The sequence below is a fragment of the Chiroxiphia lanceolata genome, chromosome Z, assembly GCF_009829145.1.
Source record: "Chiroxiphia lanceolata isolate bChiLan1 chromosome Z, bChiLan1.pri, whole genome shotgun sequence".
NCBI classification, from domain to species: Eukaryota; Metazoa; Chordata; class Aves; order Passeriformes; family Pipridae; genus Chiroxiphia; species Chiroxiphia lanceolata.
Window position 1 is genome coordinate 35,543,814 of NC_045671.1, and position 17,525 is coordinate 35,561,338.

Consider the following 17,525-nt stretch of genomic DNA (forward strand, 5'->3'; position numbering starts at 1 on the left):
TTATACTTATTTTATACTGTCAGGGGGAGAGAGAGAGAGAGGGAGGCAGGAAAATATGAAAATGGGAAAGGCACAAGCAATGTTCAGCACTAGCTTTGTTCTAAAATTTTTATTTCCACTCAGTGTTCTTAGAGAGTAATTAACAATTGACAATCAAAAATGTGGAAGATTTTTGCAAATTCCACCACTCATTAATCTGAGATTCTGTTGACAAGAACTGGAAATTTTAGAAAAATTTACTGTCGCAGTAGGGAGAAATATTCTCTCACATGACTTGGGCAATAATGACAGCTTAATTTCTGTAGTTAAGTGTTCTAAATCCTTACCAGAAGCTTGTGATGTAATAAGGAAAAGATGAAATTTTGTCATAGTGATGGAGCAGAAGTTGCTCAGTGTAAGTGCTGATTTCTTGGTTTATGTTCGTGTTCATAATTGTAAAATAAACTAAGGAAGATGTGCACTGAGAGCCCCAAAACAAAACAGCTGTGTAGTACAGTTTTATGTGGAACAACAGCTGTCTGTAGTGTATGGAGGGAGAACTCCCAAACCAGTGTTTCTGGATGAATGGGAGGATCTAAAATCCATCAGTAAGGACTTCTTTAGCTGTTGTTCCTCCCCACCCCGTTATATAAGGAGGATAGTGATGGAAACAGTCAGCAGGGTTTCAAATGACAATTATTTTCATCTTCATTGCTGTCATTTCAAATTCTGAAAAAAGCCTGAACACATCCTTACTTATGTATGTTCAACTACTGAATTCAGTGTGAGATAAAGTTTAGTGCATGCTTAAATGCTCTCTTGAACTACAGCCAAAAGCTACTGCTGCTGCTAAAATCAGTCCCAGAGGGAACTTTGCATCTTTCATTGTTTTCTTTTTTGTATACCAAGACACAGGCTCCACCAACTTTTGGAAATATGGTAGGAGTTGATAAATGTTGCCTGCCTTGTTTAAAGGAGTACAGTAGAATTTTTGGATGACAGTGCATAAAGTACTTGTTATCTTTCTTTCTCTCCTGTCCCTACATGTGCTCTTTAGCAATCATTACTAGGTGAGAGTGTAGAACAGTAAGAGAATCGCTGAGCCACTGCATTTTGTTTCCATCTGCTGCAGACACAGCCTGTAATTGTAAACGACATCAAAATAAAATGAGTTTAAGTGTTTTCCCCTATTCTTGGCTGCTTCGAGACTGTTCAGAAGCCTACTTCTTTCTTTGGTAGAAATCTTCATTCAGATGTTTGCTGAAGTGTGACTTGCGTTGAGCCTCTTCGTCCTTTTTGATGTACACAGGCAAACACACGCATACGTACACACACACCTCACCCCTTCTTGGACTACTAATTTAACCCTGCATATTTGTAGAGGAAACAAAGCTAAACAAGATCAATGCACAGTATTCATAAAATGACCCAGATTAGCTCTACATTCATCCAGTTGACACTGCAGATAGCCACTGTGGTCATCAGCTGATCTCCTTTTTCTGTCTCTTGCAATACAATGTGCAGTTTTTAATAAAAGACACTTGATGGGTAGCTATCACCGATTAAAACCCGAAGTGCTGTCTATAAGAACAGCTCCAAATTATATTATCCGCTTAAGATGTGTTGAGGGGTCGTGACAAATTAAACACTGTTTTGAATAAGTGCTTGATAATGTTTCCTTCTTCTGTTTTTGGACTGCAGAGCTCTTCTGTATCTCCCTCAGCCAGTTTCAGAACAGCAGAAAAGCACAGAAATTCTACAGATTATTCTTCAGATAGTAAAAAACAGAAAACAGAAGAAAAGGAAATAGCGGCTCGTTATGTGAGTAAATTGTCTGCGTTGAGCATTGTTGTACTTAAGTGTTCCTCTGAAATTTCACCCTGATTCCTTCTGCATAACTAATTTTAAAATTGAGGGTCAAATTTTCAACAAGTTCTTGCTGGCTACCTCTAATGTTTGTGTTCGATTAAAGGTTTTCGGTGTGTATGATTGGTAGTGGTTTTAACAATATAAATACAGAGCACCTGGAAGCCATGTGACAGTAGTGCTGAGCTTTAATTAGGCTGGGACTTGTTAGATCTGGGCTCTAATTTGGCTCCACTTCATAGTGCAGCGCAACTTTGGATGAAGATTTTCATGGTGTGTCCTTGTCTACCAATGTAAAAACTGGGAAGAATACTATAGCTATGGCAACCTGCAAAGCAGAAGCCCTGTAGGTGATCTAAATATTCTAATTGTATTACCACTTAAAGCTTGGGAATGGTACATTGCATATTTGTGAGCAGCCTTGCTATTTTTTCTTAATGCTTAAGAGATGTTGGGATATTAAATAAATGGGTTTTAGAACATTGTGATTTGTCGTTGCAGGACAGCGATGGTGAAAAAAGTGATGACAACTTGGTAGTTGATGTTTCCAATGAGGTATACACAATGGTGTTTTTTCTACCTTATAGTAATGGTGGTTGGGAGTGTCTTCAGTGGTTTCTGTGTGTATTGGTTTTATGACTAAGATTACAGTGTTTGCCTTCATAAAGGAACTTGAAATACATAAGGGAATCCAGTCACATTATTTTTCTTTAGAAAACGAATCAGATCTAACATTTATTTCTACAAAGGACTTTTTGTTTCTCGTATGAACAGAAAGTTCTCTTGAGATATTTGAAGCCAGCACAGCACAAGATGGGATGCAGCATCTAACAGTATCTTCTAACAGTCGTTTCTTTCACTCTGACCATGAGTTCATTTGTCAGCTTTATCAGGTCTGCTAAGTGGATCAAACCTTTTCAGTCTGTCACCTAAAAAAAAGATTTACTTGCCTATTTCAATATCCATAAATTTTTTTACATGATTTAATGGCATCAAATTTTAGGGCTTTCTTTAAAAAAAAAGTTGTCCGTCATTATCTATCTCGATTTTACAATTGTATCAGCTAAATCAGTCGAGAACAGAAGAAAGACGTCAATTCCTATGACGGATCTTCATTCCAAAGCAAGGACTGCTCAAGACAAGCACTAGTGACTAGTATGAAATTTTTATGCTAACCCATGTTGCTGATGTTTAGGATCCTTCTTCTCCCCGGGGGAGCCCAGCACAGTCTCCACGGGAAAATGGCTTGGACAAGACTCGCCTGCTGAAAAAAGATGCACCAATTAGTCCGTCATCTATTGCATCTTCTAGCAGTACTCCTTCCTCCAAATCCAAAGAACTTAGCCTTGTAAGTGCTTCAGAATGCTCCTGACCCATGATCATATGCTGAAATGCATGCTTACTGGATTTTTTTCTGGACACAATTTGTATTTCCACTATAAATATAGTGCAATATGAAGCATCAATTTAAAATTAGTTTAATTTATGTCTTCAAGGAAGTTTAATAACATAATACTGAGAAAGTCCACAGTCTTTTTTTTTGCAATAGGAAGAGGTTTTCATTGGTGGTGTGGGTAAATGATAGATTTGCTGTTCTGAGAGATATTCTTCTCCTCCTCCATATGAAAAACTGTCAGTCTGAGAATAAATAAAAGTACACAGGGGTTTCTTGAGCTGTTTTCCTGTGCTGTGGTTTATAGCAAATCCAGTTCCCTGCTTGGATGTGATTTGGTTGTTAGCTTTGTTTGAATTACCAGGCTATATACAACAACAATAATTCTTATTTTCTATCTAAAAAGTAATCTGTTATTTACAAGAACCTTCCTTGACTTGCATCACAAATCATAATGCAAAATGCCTGCAAGGGGTGTTCTTTCCTTTCATGTTTGTGACCACAGTTAATCACCTACCTGAGCTGCTGTAATTCCCCTCTCAGTTCTTCACAGGGCAGGGTACATGATTATTTAAAGAAGCAAAATAAATAAAAAGAAAGCTTAAAGTGAATGTTGTGCTCAGGAAAGGTAGTGGAAAGACAGGTTCGGGTCCAGGAGTCAGTGATTCGTCTGATGAACAAGCTTGTCACAAGAATGGCACTGCACAGTCCCTGACTTTACACTCATTACTGTCTCCATCCTGTGTTTCTAGCATCATGCCCGGGCATGAGTTGTCAGTCAGTTTGGGGATTTTTTTTCCACCCTTCTTGTCCATCCAGCAGTGGCCTCTCACAGAAAATCATAATCATAATGGGAGCAGGTCCATGAGCAAAGTGGGACTACTGACAGAGTTCACATATGCTGCCAATTGCCAGATGGCAGTGATTTTCATTTACCTCAGTCTGAATCATATGGACGCTACTGATGAAGAAAGCTGTGAAGTCTGTAGTTACCAAAACCATTCCATCTTTTTTGGTGTTTCTGCAGCTTCTCTTCATTGCCAAGCACTGTCAAAACCCAAATCCAAAAGCTAAATATCACTAATCATACACATTCTGGTTGTCATTGTCTCTTTCCAACCACTACCTATAAGACTTAAATAACTCACAAACTGTCTTCCTTTTTCCTTTTTGGTGACCAGAATGAGAAATCTACCACTCCTGTGTCTAAATCAAATACCCCAACTCCACGGACTGATGCCCCAACTCCAGGCAACAACTCCACTCCTGGACTGAGATCAGTGCCTGGCAAACCCCCAGGTGTGGACCCAATAGGTTAGTGTCCATATATTTCAATGGTGTGAAACAGTGGCCATTTGTCCCTTGCCAGGCTCCCTTTAAATCTGCAGTGTGAAATCAGTACCTTACAGTTACTTAAATTGGGTGCTGAGCTGTTTCTTCAGCATTGTAATACAGTGTGTGTGTTTTGTTGTTGTTGCCGTTTTTGTTTTATTTGTTTGTTTGTTTGGGGTTTTTTGTTATTATGTATTGAGGTCTTTTTTCTGTTTACCAAACTCATGTTTCATCTGATGGGTCTAGAATGCCTCTGTGACTTCTTTCTTTTTTTACTCTCTCTATAGCTTCAGGTTTAAGAACACCTATGGCAGTACCGTGTCCTTATCCTACTCCGTTTGGTATCGTGCCACATGCTGGTATGAATGGGGAGCTGACCAGCCCTGGAGCTGCCTATGCCGGTCTGCACAATATTTCCCCTCAAATGAGTGCAGCAGCTGCAGCAGCAGCAGCAGCAGCAGCTTACGGGCGATCTCCAGTGGTAAGTGTTTGCCATTAGTGCATTTAGTTTTGAGAGCAGTGTATATTAAATATAAGACCTGTGGGTTTAACTCTAGTTCATTCTCTTTGTGGTTTGGGGAGCATGTTATGGAGAACATGAATTAAACAGTCTTCCCTTGCCAAACTCTTACTTTAATACACCTTTTTGTTTTGCTTGGGGAAAACTATAGGTTGGTTTTGATCCACATCATCACATGCGAGTCCCAGGCATCCCTCCCAATCTCACAGGCATCCCAGGAGGAAAACCGTGAGTATCAAACATTCAACTTTAAAAGTCAATCTTCTTTTGGAAGTTGTGTTCCCTTGCTGGTTGGAATTCCCCTTAGCTGCTGAAAACTGCTGTGTGAATAGAAATAAATACAGCTATTCAACGAGAGCAGGAGAATTACTGTTTAATCTTAAAGTTACATTTATAAATTTGTTTTGAAGACTAGTAGCAGTCAACAGGGACTGGATGACATAGAGTAAAGGAGACAATTAAATGGAAAAAGAAGGTGAACTTCAAATCTGACTGGTTGATTGTCTGTGGAAATGCAAGCTGGAATGGGATCTCAGCTATCCATCTCTATTGTACTCTGCTTCTCAGTTTAAAAAAAAATTATTGTTTTGTTCACAAAAGCCTTGCAATTACTAGCAAACCTAGCAGCTGCTATAAGCAGTGTGCAGAGAAAGGAATGCTGACCTGTTTTATTTGATTGAAAATACTGAAAAAATTATTGTATCATAATATTCAGATTCATCCTTTATGGAATGGACTGTAAAAGGTGACCTGCTCTACCAGGCTTCTCATGTTGTGAGAAGAATTACAGAGACAAAGAACTCTCTGCTCACATTCCCCTTGAGCTAGAGAGGAGAAAAACTAAAGCAGCTCCACAAGCCACATTGATCCAGATTTTATGTATGGGTCATCTAATTCCACTTTCTTCTGACACTTGTGGAACACTGTGACCAGTTCATCCTACAGAGTTTGAAGGTCAAGGGATGTTTGTGTCACTCCGTCTCCAGCTTTTTTGTGTAGGAACGTGTTTGTGGAGGAGTGGTTGGGGTTAGTTATACATTTGCATGTGTGAGTAAATGGATACATGCCTGCCAGTGGGCTTGCACACACACTGTGTGGCAAGGATTAATGGTTAATATGATGACATAAGCGATCAAGCCTAGTGCCTATAACTCTTCTTGTACATGTGTCACACAAACCAAACCAGGTCCAGATCTCTCAAGCGTGGTAACCACCTTCAGTTGACTTTCTACTAATTTTTCCACCCTGTTAGGTGGCTGTGCAAGGGAGGTATGGAAATTGATGATGAGCTGCTTGGATTAAAAATTCTGTGGGGTACAGATCTTCATCCGATACATGCCATGGGCTCTTTGAAATGTCTTGACATAGTGTTCAAATGTTTGCTGGATTTAAGTTCATCCCCCGTGGAGTCAATGACCTGAAAAGAAGTGTGACTGGATCTGCTAGGCTTTGCTTGCTGTGGTCTGAGCAATGGCAATTGGAGGGATGCAGGGACTTCCCTGCTTACATCTCACTTACACTAGAATTTAGGGGAATAAAACATGAGGTAAACTGAAATCAAATCAGTTCAATTCTGGTACATCTCCAAGGTTTTTGAATGTTGTTGCTGTGTTGATGTCTATGTTAAACATTTAGATGTAGCTATCCTTTGTCTACCATAGGGCCTGAAATTTTAAAATCTGTGGTTCTTTTAGCGTGAGGGCATTGACTTTTCTTCATCTTAAGTGTGGTACTTCTCACAGCTTCCATTCAGGATTGTTTCTCATTTACTTTCTCATTTACTTCTCCTTTTCCTTTAGAGGGAAAGTTGTGTAAATTCTCTGCACTGTTGAATATCTTGAAATAGAGTGGGCAGCATGTAGTACATCAGGGATCTGGCCCCGAATAACTCTCTTTTCACTTTGGAGATACATCAACATGTTGACTATCATACAATATATAAATAGGGAAAAGAAGGAAAAGGTGCTCACCGGGTGTTTATAGTGTCAGTTATTTGTAAGATATTTACAGTATTTCTGTAAGCGACACGCAGTGTTAGTTCTTAGGGGGAAAAAAAAGGCAAGCACTCAATGACCACAAAATAATAACATGTGCTGGTATGGAGTAATGAATAGAGTGAGGATAATGTAAGATCTAAGATTTATTTCTGTAATTTTTGAATATGCTCTCTGTGTTCATTATAAGGATGCTAAAAAACACTTTGGCTGATAAAGGTATCATACACTAAGTGCTCAATATGGCTCTGCAGAGTGTGACTGTGCAGAGAAATCAGAAAAGAGGATTATGAAATTCCACTTGATTTCAGATGACCATCAACTGCTTTTTTCAGTATCTTACTGCACAAACAGGAAGTAGGGAGATAATGCGGAAGATATTTCAGATTTCTGTGGTGATGATCAAACCCTAATTCTACTCCTTTAGGCAGTTTTCTTCTTCTAACAACCACAGAAGTCTGTCGTACTGTTTCCTGAATGTATTTAATGCCAAAAAACAGAGAATGGTGATATGATCTGTCTCTCAGACTTGCCAGAATAAGAAACAGAGTGCAGTGTGAGAAAAGTGTGTAAAGCACTGTGAATAGGGCAGAAAGATGAAAATGCCTTTGCATTTTGTCCCACTGACAATTATTGTTCTAGTGTTAATGCACTATGAATCTTAAATGCCAAATTCGGTAGTTGAATTCTGAACATTGCCTTCCTTCAGTGACTTTGAAGCATTAATTAAGGAAGTGAGCTTACAAAGTATTCTCATAAAATGATTTTTTTGTGAGCTCTTCTCATCCCACCATTGTGACAATGAATTTTTCATCAGTACTATGATGATTTTTTAGGTCTAAGGAAATTAAAGCCTTCCACTAAGCTTACCTTGGTATGTGTAGGTGAACCCTCTTACAAAGTCTGCGCCCTTGTAATAGATGCAATGTGTCAGGTAGCATCTCAGAACAAGACAATTTCACAACCTAACTGTTCTCCCTGGAAAATATTTTAAGATATAGCTGTTGATAGGTTATTCACAGGTGGCGTAAGTGACAGTCACACAACATGTTCTTTCTCAGTGAGAGCCCTGATTTTGGCAAGAGAAATTGGAATCTGTAGTAGTTGTGTTGGGTCCATAAAAAAAAAAAAAAAACACAAAAAACCCCAGCCTAACTCCCCCTCCCCAAAAAAACCAAACCCCTCCCCCAAAAAAAGAAACCCACAAAAACCCTCCACATAACCCAAAACCACCACCACCAACAAAAAAACGAAAACCCCAAACCAAAACCAACAACAACCAAACCTGCTGCTCAAAAACCAAAACTAAACAACCAACACCAACAAAAAACCAACCAAAAATTCCATTCCAGTGCATTTTTGCTGGTCTGTCATGTCAGCTGTCAGCAACTGTGCCTTGAGGACTTACCTCTTTGGTGGTGGGTGGAGGTTTCACTGCACCTTTAGGTGCAGTGCAGAGCAGTTTTGCTGAAGGGGCCTGGGAGCCAACTGTGTGTTTGGGGCAGATTGGCAGCAGTCCAGCTGAAACTGCCACATTAGAGTCAGTAAAGTGAGCAAGTAAATGTCCCCTGGCACGCAACTACCTTCCATGCTCTGCAGCAGCCAGCCAAGTACTTCTGTCTTTCAGGGGGCCCTTACCCAACCTTCCTTCCCTTCTCTGCATGCAGTGATATCCTGATCCCCAAGTTAAAGAATGCCTATGCCCCAAAATAAAGAGTAGTGTCATATAGCCTCATGTCATGTCATGCCAGAAATCATCATTGCATGAGTTGTAAAAGGTCGTTTGATTGGTGCTTGACCTTTTACATTAAAAGATGAGTGATTAGCTAAGTTTATGCTTTGAGGACCATGCTGTAGATAAATATTTCTTCTTTACATGTTTAAAATACCTGATATAAGCTCAGTTCATTAGAACATGGTGCTAATAATACCAAGGTCATGTGTTTGATTCCCATACACGCCATTCACTTAAGTGCTGGACTCGAGGATTCTTGCGGGTCCCTCTCAACTCAGATTAGTCTGTGAAATATCTGTGAAAAAGATTGCAAAAAAATTGAGCTAAGGGCACAATCTAAAGGCCTACAGTGGAAACATGTCTTTGATTCTATTTTCTTAAACAGGCTTGAAGAAAAACTCTTTAAATCACCCCCTATAATTTTTCCCCCTCAGAGCATACTCATTTCATGTAAGTGCAGATGGTCAGATGCAGCCAGTTCCTTTCCCTCCTGATGCCCTCATTGGTCCAGGAATCCCTCGCCATGCCCGTCAGATCAACACTCTGAACCACGGGGAAGTTGTGTGTGCAGTTACCATCAGCAACCCCACAAGACACGTATACACGGGTGGGAAGGGGTGCGTCAAAGTCTGGGACATCAGCCACCCTGGCAACAAGAGCCCTGTCTCTCAGCTGGACTGCCTGGTAGGTGAACAGCAGCATATGGCAATGAAAGAAGATAAGAGGTTGTGTTAATATTGCAATGCTACATCTTAGGTGCAAAAAATAGTGGGTATTTGAGTGCTGTCCTGGTATCAAAGATTGGTATTACGTTTGTAATTTTGGTGTTTCTTTTAAAATTGAGGTTGAAGTATATCCCTTCCATACTTGTGGGGTTTTTTCCCCGCAATGATTCAAAACATTTTTAATATCCTAAAATTTTATTGGTAGGAGGAAAGATCAAAGACAGTACAACAGATATTGTTTATAAACTTTGACATTTTTTGGCAGACTTAAAGCTTGATATCCTATCATGCTTAAAATTGCTGTCTTAAAGCTGTATGCTCTGAGAATATTTGAAGATTGTGTCATGTGTTTTGTGTATGTGTAGGAACGGATCGCCCAATCTTAATGTGACAAAGATTAAAAATATTATTAAAAATATCCCTGAGTGTTATTCACAAATTATTTGAATGTGCTAACAAGATGAACTGTTGCAAGCAGCTTTTCTTTTGTAATTTAGCAGTTCTTGGTAAGATGTTGCTGCATGTTGCAAAGGTAGTAAAATGCGAACTGCGCAGCACACGTAGACTTACAATGAATTGCTACACAAGTTGCTAAGCAAATGAAGAAAATTACCCAAATATTTTCCTCTGACATCTCCTAGATGGTGGCAGCAAGTCTCACTGGAGTGGGAAGGGGGGAAGTGTGCAGGGAATTTGGTAATCCCCCATGCCGAGAGGCTAATGTGCTGAAATAAACAGAGTATGAAAATGTAACTTTCTACTCCAGCTGTCAAATACAGCTATCTTGAATTGTTTTGGGCTGGGTTCAGGTCTTTGCATTTTGATGCTAATTAAGATTAAATATCTCTCACTACTGAATTTTGTAGATCAAACTGAAGTACTTCCCTAATGTCATGTAATTTTCTGGCATTAATACACTTTTATCATTGTCATAAGTATAAATGGCTCATTAAAACCAGGAGGGAATACAATACTTTTATGGATTTCTTCTCTCATGTTAATGCTGTTTTCTTTCCTCATGAGTAATCTCTTGATGGCTTCTGTCTCCACAGAACAGAGACAACTACATCCGTTCCTGCAGATTGCTCCCTGATGGCCGCACCCTGATTGTTGGTGGGGAAGCCAGCACGTTATCCATTTGGGACCTGGCAGCTCCAACTCCTCGCATCAAAGCAGAGCTGACATCTTCTGCTCCAGCTTGCTATGCCCTAGCTATCAGCCCTGATTCCAAGGTCTGCTTCTCTTGCTGTAGCGATGGGAACATTGCAGTGTGGGATCTACATAACCAGACTTTAGTAAGGTAGGTTGACAGAACTGGATCGTCAGATTGTGAAGAATTAATTAGACACAGCCTTATGTGCACCTTTGCACAAACATGCTGTTTTCTTTATGCATAGATGCTTCCAATATTTTGTTGTTTGGCAATAGCCATGCTAATATCTTGACAAAAATCTATATGATTCTTTGTAGATTTTGAGAGTTTCACAATTCCAACCCTGTTGAGCAGCCCATAACTATAATTCCCTAATACCAGCTGATGTTGACACTGCTGTAGATTCTTTGAATAGATGGTGTTCTTTGTTTCTGTGCAATACACTACTCTCACTCTAATCTCTTCAATCAGATGTCCAGCAAAATTGTCTTGGGTAAAGTTCTGTGTAAATTACTGCATTGCAAACTTAGCTTCTTAGGAGCATGTGTTGCTGCTCAACACTGATGTACAGTAAGCTAGGAGCCGATCATACAGAGCTTCTCTGTGCAGTGCACTGTGTGTATGTTTTTACATTCAGTGTGTCAGTGTTGCATGTAAAGTCAGGCTTTTACTTCCTGATATTCCCCTTTTTTTTTTGAACTTTGGTAACCTGCAGATTCTTCCTAAACTAAGGTCATTTTCCTGATCATGTTACATTCTATTGGAGAGAATGAGTATTTTAAGTTGAAAAGTGGGTATCACACAGTCAGCAGCAAAGATTTCCAGAGTACCTGACTCTTAGAGTGTACTTTTTAAAATCAGATTAGCACTTGGCTGTGGGGGCTGATTGCTTCATCAATTCAAAAACTTACATGATTGTCCCAGAGTTTATATTAATTTGGGATTGCTATTGGAATCTACATTACTGTTGTCTTCAATGGCTGCATGTTAGGGACTGAAAGAAAAAGGAAGTATTTTGTATACTTGCTCAGAACCAACTCTTTCCAGTGCAAGAACATGCTGATCTTCTCTCAATATATTCAGGCAATTTCAGGGCCACACAGATGGAGCAAGCTGTATTGACATTTCTAATGATGGCACCAAACTATGGACGGGAGGCTTGGACAATACAGTCAGATCATGGGATCTCAGAGAAGGGAGACAGCTACAGCAACATGATTTCACATCACAGGTTCAATCTCAGAAGCATTGTCATGTTAAGAAAAGTTTATCATGGGTTTTTGAAACAAGCACTTTTTTGGGGCGGATGCGGGGGTTTCTTGAAAAAAAAGCAGGCTCTAAGAGATCTCCAAAGAATTTTTCACTTAGTGTCATACTCTTTTTTTTTTTTTTACTTTTTTTTTAATTTATTTAATGGGGCAGCTAAATGTCTTTCTGGATTATGACTATGTGACAGATTAGTACTTCTCCTATGAGAGTAATGGAGAATCTTTTTATAAAACAAGTGTGCAATCTGTTTTCCTTTCTGTAGACTGAGGTTCAAAAATATTTTATGAAAATATTTTTAAATGCTGTCAGATAAGCTCGGACATTAACTTTTACTTGATTCATTATTTCACTATTGCAGTTTTAATAGCATTTAATAGCATAGCTTTACAGCTGTGTTTGCATGAACTAATTTATCTTGAGTACTGTAGTAATTGAATTATCATGTTTTTAAAACTGTAGTAGACCAAAAATGTGGTTTTGTGGTGTTAACAGTGTAGCAAGGATCTCAAGCTCATTCCTTTACTGACTGAAGCATATGCTGTGCTAATTACAGATCTTCTCACTGGGCTATTGTCCAACTGGTGAGTGGTTGGCAGTAGGAATGGAGAACAGCAATGTTGAGGTGCTACATGTTACTAAGCCAGACAAGTATCAGCTACATCTTCATGAGAGCTGTGTATTGTCACTCAAATTTGCTCACTGTGGTAAGCAAATCTTGATATATCAATGTTTTCCTTCCTGAGAAGTTCATTCAAAATTATCTTTAAATGAAAATATAATGTAGATATTTAACTACAGGGTATAGTTAAAAAATAGGTATTAAATTTTAATATTATTTTTAAAACTACGACTGCTTTTTGTATGTACTGCTTATTTTGTTATTGAACATCATAATGCAACCAAATGAAAATGTTACTGTTCTTTAAATATGTGTGAATGCTTTGTTGTTATGATCAATCTGTTTCTCGAGGTGTATTCCTTGAAAACAAAATGCAACAATAACATTTAAACAATCTGTTGCAGGCAAATGGTTTGTAAGCACTGGAAAAGATAATCTTCTTAATGCCTGGAGAACACCTTATGGAGCCAGTATATTCCAGGTAATAATCTCCTAAAAGCTATTTTCCACATACATTACAGTGCAGTAGAGCTGCACATCTCAGGGTCTGTCAGTAATTTACGGAGTTTTCACATGGAAATGCAGCTAATTACTATATTCCTTAAAGAATTTGTCTGTAATTAGAGAAAGATATGCTTTTATTTAGTAATTCAGCTCTTACGGTAAAGTAGCCCTTTAATACAAATTTGGTTTTAATACACTTCTTTTTCACCATCTTGTACATATTGCTGTAATACTGTACCCAACTCATGTCTCCCACAGACAGCCCAAATCATGCTAACAAGAACACATCTCCCTTAAAAGTGATGTTAAAAACCCCAGTACAGCTTTCTTAATGAGGGGTAGATAAGAGAACTTCCTTTGCGGTGCAGCAGAGGCATCTTCACCAAAACATAGCATGATGGGGAAGTATTTAGCTCTTGCAGTGGCAGGCAGAAAAGAGTGTGGACATATGTTATATATTGCGCTGAAACAGCAAGGCAAATGTGACAATACATTCACATAATCTCAGCACAGACAGAATAGCTGGAGGAGATAGAGCTACTGCAACCCGGTGCATCCTGTCTCCCATCCACCTCCTATACACTTGTTGTGCATCCTCTTCCACTAAAATGTCTTTTCCTGTTTGCATCCTCCCTGATAATGTGAATTCTTTTGCGCAAAGCTTTTGTCTTTTCTCTTTGGAAGTAGTGAGAGGAGATATAGTTCATTCTTGGAGTCTCCTTATTTTATACCTGTGGATGGGTTGGGCTTTTTACTACTACTTCATGTGAATTTGTGGTTTATAACAAAAAAAAAGGAAGAAGATGCTTTTAATTCATTTTTATGCAAATCCAATATGTAAAATATCAGTAAATGCTCATTCCTTGTAAAGTATATAGAAAAGACTGCTTCTATTCATTGGATTGATAGATTATCTTTAGGTCCATAACATTCATTTCCCTTTCCACAGTTGTTTTATCTTGTAATAGATCTTTTTGTGGAACAAATTTGGAGACCTGGTCTTGTAACAAAAGTACAGTACTGATACTTAAATGAGCTTTTGGTGTATTCCTGGTCTATAAACTCTTCCAATTAATCTTGAAGCCCTTCAGGATTGAAGTATTGGAAAGTCATAATTTCTTGTTTTTCCTTTTTCTTTTCTTGTAGTCCAAAGAATCCTCATCTGTGCTTAGCTGTGATATCTCCGTGGATGATAAATACATTGTCACTGGCTCTGGGGACAAGAAAGCTACAGTCTATGAAGTTATTTATTAGAGAGAAATCTGAATGCAGACAGGACTCCTTCTCCTAGCACTTTGCTGTATATTCCTTTTGTTTTTTTCTTTCTAAACTGAAAACTTAAATGCTCATCACAGTTGTGGAATTTATTTTTACCTTCTTAACTTGCTATTGGTTTGTGAATGTTCATTAAGAACTCGTGATGCCAAATTGTCAGATATCTATTTGGAAGAAGATGGAATAAGCATACTGAACAGTGACCTTGACTCTTTAATTATGTATTATAGCTGGAATGTATTTATTTTGTTTAAAGAAGGCTTTCTAACAATGAACTGACTTAATAAAGCTGTCTGGCCCGGCTTTAGTTTGAAAAATGCATTGTATACTTGTGTTTTTGCAGGTGGATAAATTGGGGATCTTGGAGAAGGATGTTCAGGAGATAGTTAAAGTTACACTAAATAGACTTGTAGTTTCTATTTAAAAAAAATAAACTTTGTTATATTTTTTAGTCCTGTTCTTGAATGAGACCTCTAAGTGTTATTACAGTATAATTATTTGGTGGGAAGATGCTGTATCTTAACTATTTTAGACAGTCTTGGAAACGTAGGAAATTGCAAACTGTAGCCAGTGATCTACATGCCTGTGATGAATGGCAAATTCAGTTCACATCTAAATTAAATTTAAGTAAGAATGTGCTAATTTATATATTTGCAATGTTAATATAGCATCTTGTGTACAGATTTGTTCTCAATGCTTTTCTGTTGATTAACATAAAGCGTTTTGGTGTCAAGCTAGGTTTTTTAATATAAACACCTCTCTTTGTTATATTGTAGAGAGTACAATAAGTTGCCTCAGAGAATCACCTTTGTTACTTCTGGAAACTTTTGCAATGTTTCCTTGAAAATGGGGATATGTGTCTTTGGGCAATTTTTCAATTACAAGAGATTATGAAAAATATTTGATATGTTCTTTGGAAACTGCACTGAAATAAGAATGGATGCCTACCAATATACAAACTACAAAAGCAATGACCTCCAAGGTAGGATTTACAAGAGTACTCATTCCAACATTCAAAAAGGAATGGATTCTCACTGGGATAAGGACTTGCTTTGTTTGCCAGCAGTTCAATCCAAGTCTTGATTGGATGTCCCTAAAAAGGACGCAGACTGAGCCATTGTGCCAGAGACAACGTGTTATCTTTTTATGTTGTTGTTGTTGCTGTTGAACTATGATCTGTGACTTTTTTTTTTTTTGAATGCTTTAAAAAAAATCTTTAAGTCTGTGGATCTGCTGATGTACAGTGCCTTTGCTGCTATGGATCAAAATCAAAAGACCCGTGTAGATAAATCTTATTGTATAAGTAGAAAATTACTTAATTTCATACTAGAAATGGATTGATGCTGCAAGTTAAAATGGACTGTTCATTGAAGTTCCAAATGTGGTAGCAAAAATGGTGTCTTAAGTGCTTAGTGTTTGATGTCATTAACAGTTTCGTAATACTCTACATTGTAGAAAGATTTTGATACTAAACTGTGTCATTGTACATAGTTCTAATGCATTGTATTGACCACCAGTACTTCTATAATGGTAGATTATTGTTTGTGCATTCAGACTTTTAGGCATTAAAAATAAGTAACTTCTAAGATGCATTTTTCTTTCTTTTCCCCCCCTCCCTCATTCTTAATATGTGTGATAATCTCAGTTATGTGTGCAGAATGCTGTCCGTAAGGACAACAGCCATTCAGTCACAGAACATGCCACTACAGATACTTTGTGGTTTTGACACTGAGAGACCATGTAGAGTTTCATCTGAGCTAGTGAAATCAATGAATTTATAGTTTTCCAAGTTACTTGACTGCAGTGATTCTGAGCTCTTAGAAGCATTAGCCACAAGACTTTGGCTGGGTCACCTGGGAATTTGCCACCTCCCATTTGTGCAGTTGGCCACCTGACATAAAGCTTTTTGTTATCTCATACCTTGGAGAGAGAGAAATTGGGGACCATTCCTGGTCACATGCCTACTGGAGTATGTAGAACTCAGCAGGATTTGGGGAGTAGTGTTGCAGTGCAGCATCACACCTGGGTTTCCCCCTCCAGACATAAAGTCTGTTGATGCCCATAGGTAGGCTTCTCTCAACTACATTTAGGTTTAGATCAAGAATTTAGCCCAGCTGCTGTGAAATTAGGACTTGGGTTAAAGTGAATTAGGGCAAATTAATTTATACACTGTTGGGAAGTGGGAGGCAGTGGGGGGAAGGAATTATGCTGTCTATAACAGGAAAAATGGAAAAAATCCAAGAGAAATCTGGAATTAAATCATTTTCCCGTAACCCATTTCTGAAAAGTGATATTGTGCACAGTGGAAATTCCCGGGCAGGCAAGCCTGTCCTCTTGTGATATGCCAGCCCATCTTGACTGCTGGTACATGAACCCAAGCTGAGAAATGTTTAGGGGTTTTTTGAAATGTCAAAAGAAGCCTTAAGTTGATAGAGTCATTTACCTTTAGTGTGAGTGATTGGGTAATACTTGGTGATGGAGGAGACTAGAGGGAAGTTTCCTCCAGAGCTGTCAGTTTCCTTAGAGTTAACAGTAAAGAGTTTTCCAGTTGTCTCCCAGAATAATGTATGATTTTACTCATATTGAGGTTATGTGCTACTTAATACAATAATGCTCCATAAAAGTAAACATGGTACAAATACCCTCTGTTATTATTTACTCTTGTCTGAAGAAACATAATTTACCTGTTATAATGGAGACACCTTATCTTTTCAAAAGCATTGAAAAATTTAAAAGGCTAGAGAGTACTCCATTTACTAACAAAAGAGAAATGACCTACTTAATATATGCAGAGGATGTTATATTTTTATGTAGTATTTCAAGCATGAGATTACTTAGAACATCTAACATAAAGCATTCCTTTAAAAAGAATAAAACTTTACATACAACTGAATTTGTACCAGAGCTAGTTTTGACAGCAGAGTAATATATTTTTAGAGCAGCCCTCCATATATATGCTTATTAATGTGTGTATTAATGGCTCGTAAACAGTCTAGGAATTAAATGCTTTAATCCTGGATTACTGCAGTCATGCTAATTTTTTCCCTTCAGAGCTGAGTGCAAGTGAAAGATGGTACAGAGCTACTTTCTGGGTTTTAGTTATGTATACATAGGGACACCTTTCTATTTCATTCGTTAGTTTCACTTGCCACTGCACAGCA

General features: G+C 38.2%; 1 protein-coding gene across 3 annotated transcripts in view; it reads left to right on the forward strand.

Moving 5' to 3' along the window:
- The window catches only part of TLE4 (TLE family member 4, transcriptional corepressor), a 100,362-nt gene extending 84,406 nt beyond the window's left edge, over window positions 1-15,956 (forward strand). For all 3 annotated transcript variants that reach the window (XM_032676628.1, XM_032676629.1, XM_032676630.1), the window contains 12 exons: window positions 1,681-1,800; window positions 2,347-2,400; window positions 3,041-3,193; window positions 4,420-4,552; window positions 4,858-5,051; window positions 5,242-5,318; window positions 9,254-9,503; window positions 10,597-10,844; window positions 11,781-11,928; window positions 12,520-12,670; window positions 12,990-13,066; window positions 14,236-15,956. In XM_032676628.1, coding sequence (XP_032532519.1) covers window positions 1,681-1,800; window positions 2,347-2,400; window positions 3,041-3,193; window positions 4,420-4,552; window positions 4,858-5,051; window positions 5,242-5,318; window positions 9,254-9,503; window positions 10,597-10,844; window positions 11,781-11,928; window positions 12,520-12,670; window positions 12,990-13,066; window positions 14,236-14,343 — 1,713 coding nt within the window. In that variant the 3' untranslated portion in view covers window positions 14,344-15,956. The remainder of the gene's footprint in view (window positions 1-1,680; window positions 1,801-2,346; window positions 2,401-3,040; window positions 3,194-4,419; window positions 4,553-4,857; window positions 5,052-5,241; window positions 5,319-9,253; window positions 9,504-10,596; window positions 10,845-11,780; window positions 11,929-12,519; window positions 12,671-12,989; window positions 13,067-14,235) is intronic.
- The last annotated feature ends 1,569 nt before the right edge of the window (window positions 15,957-17,525 follow it).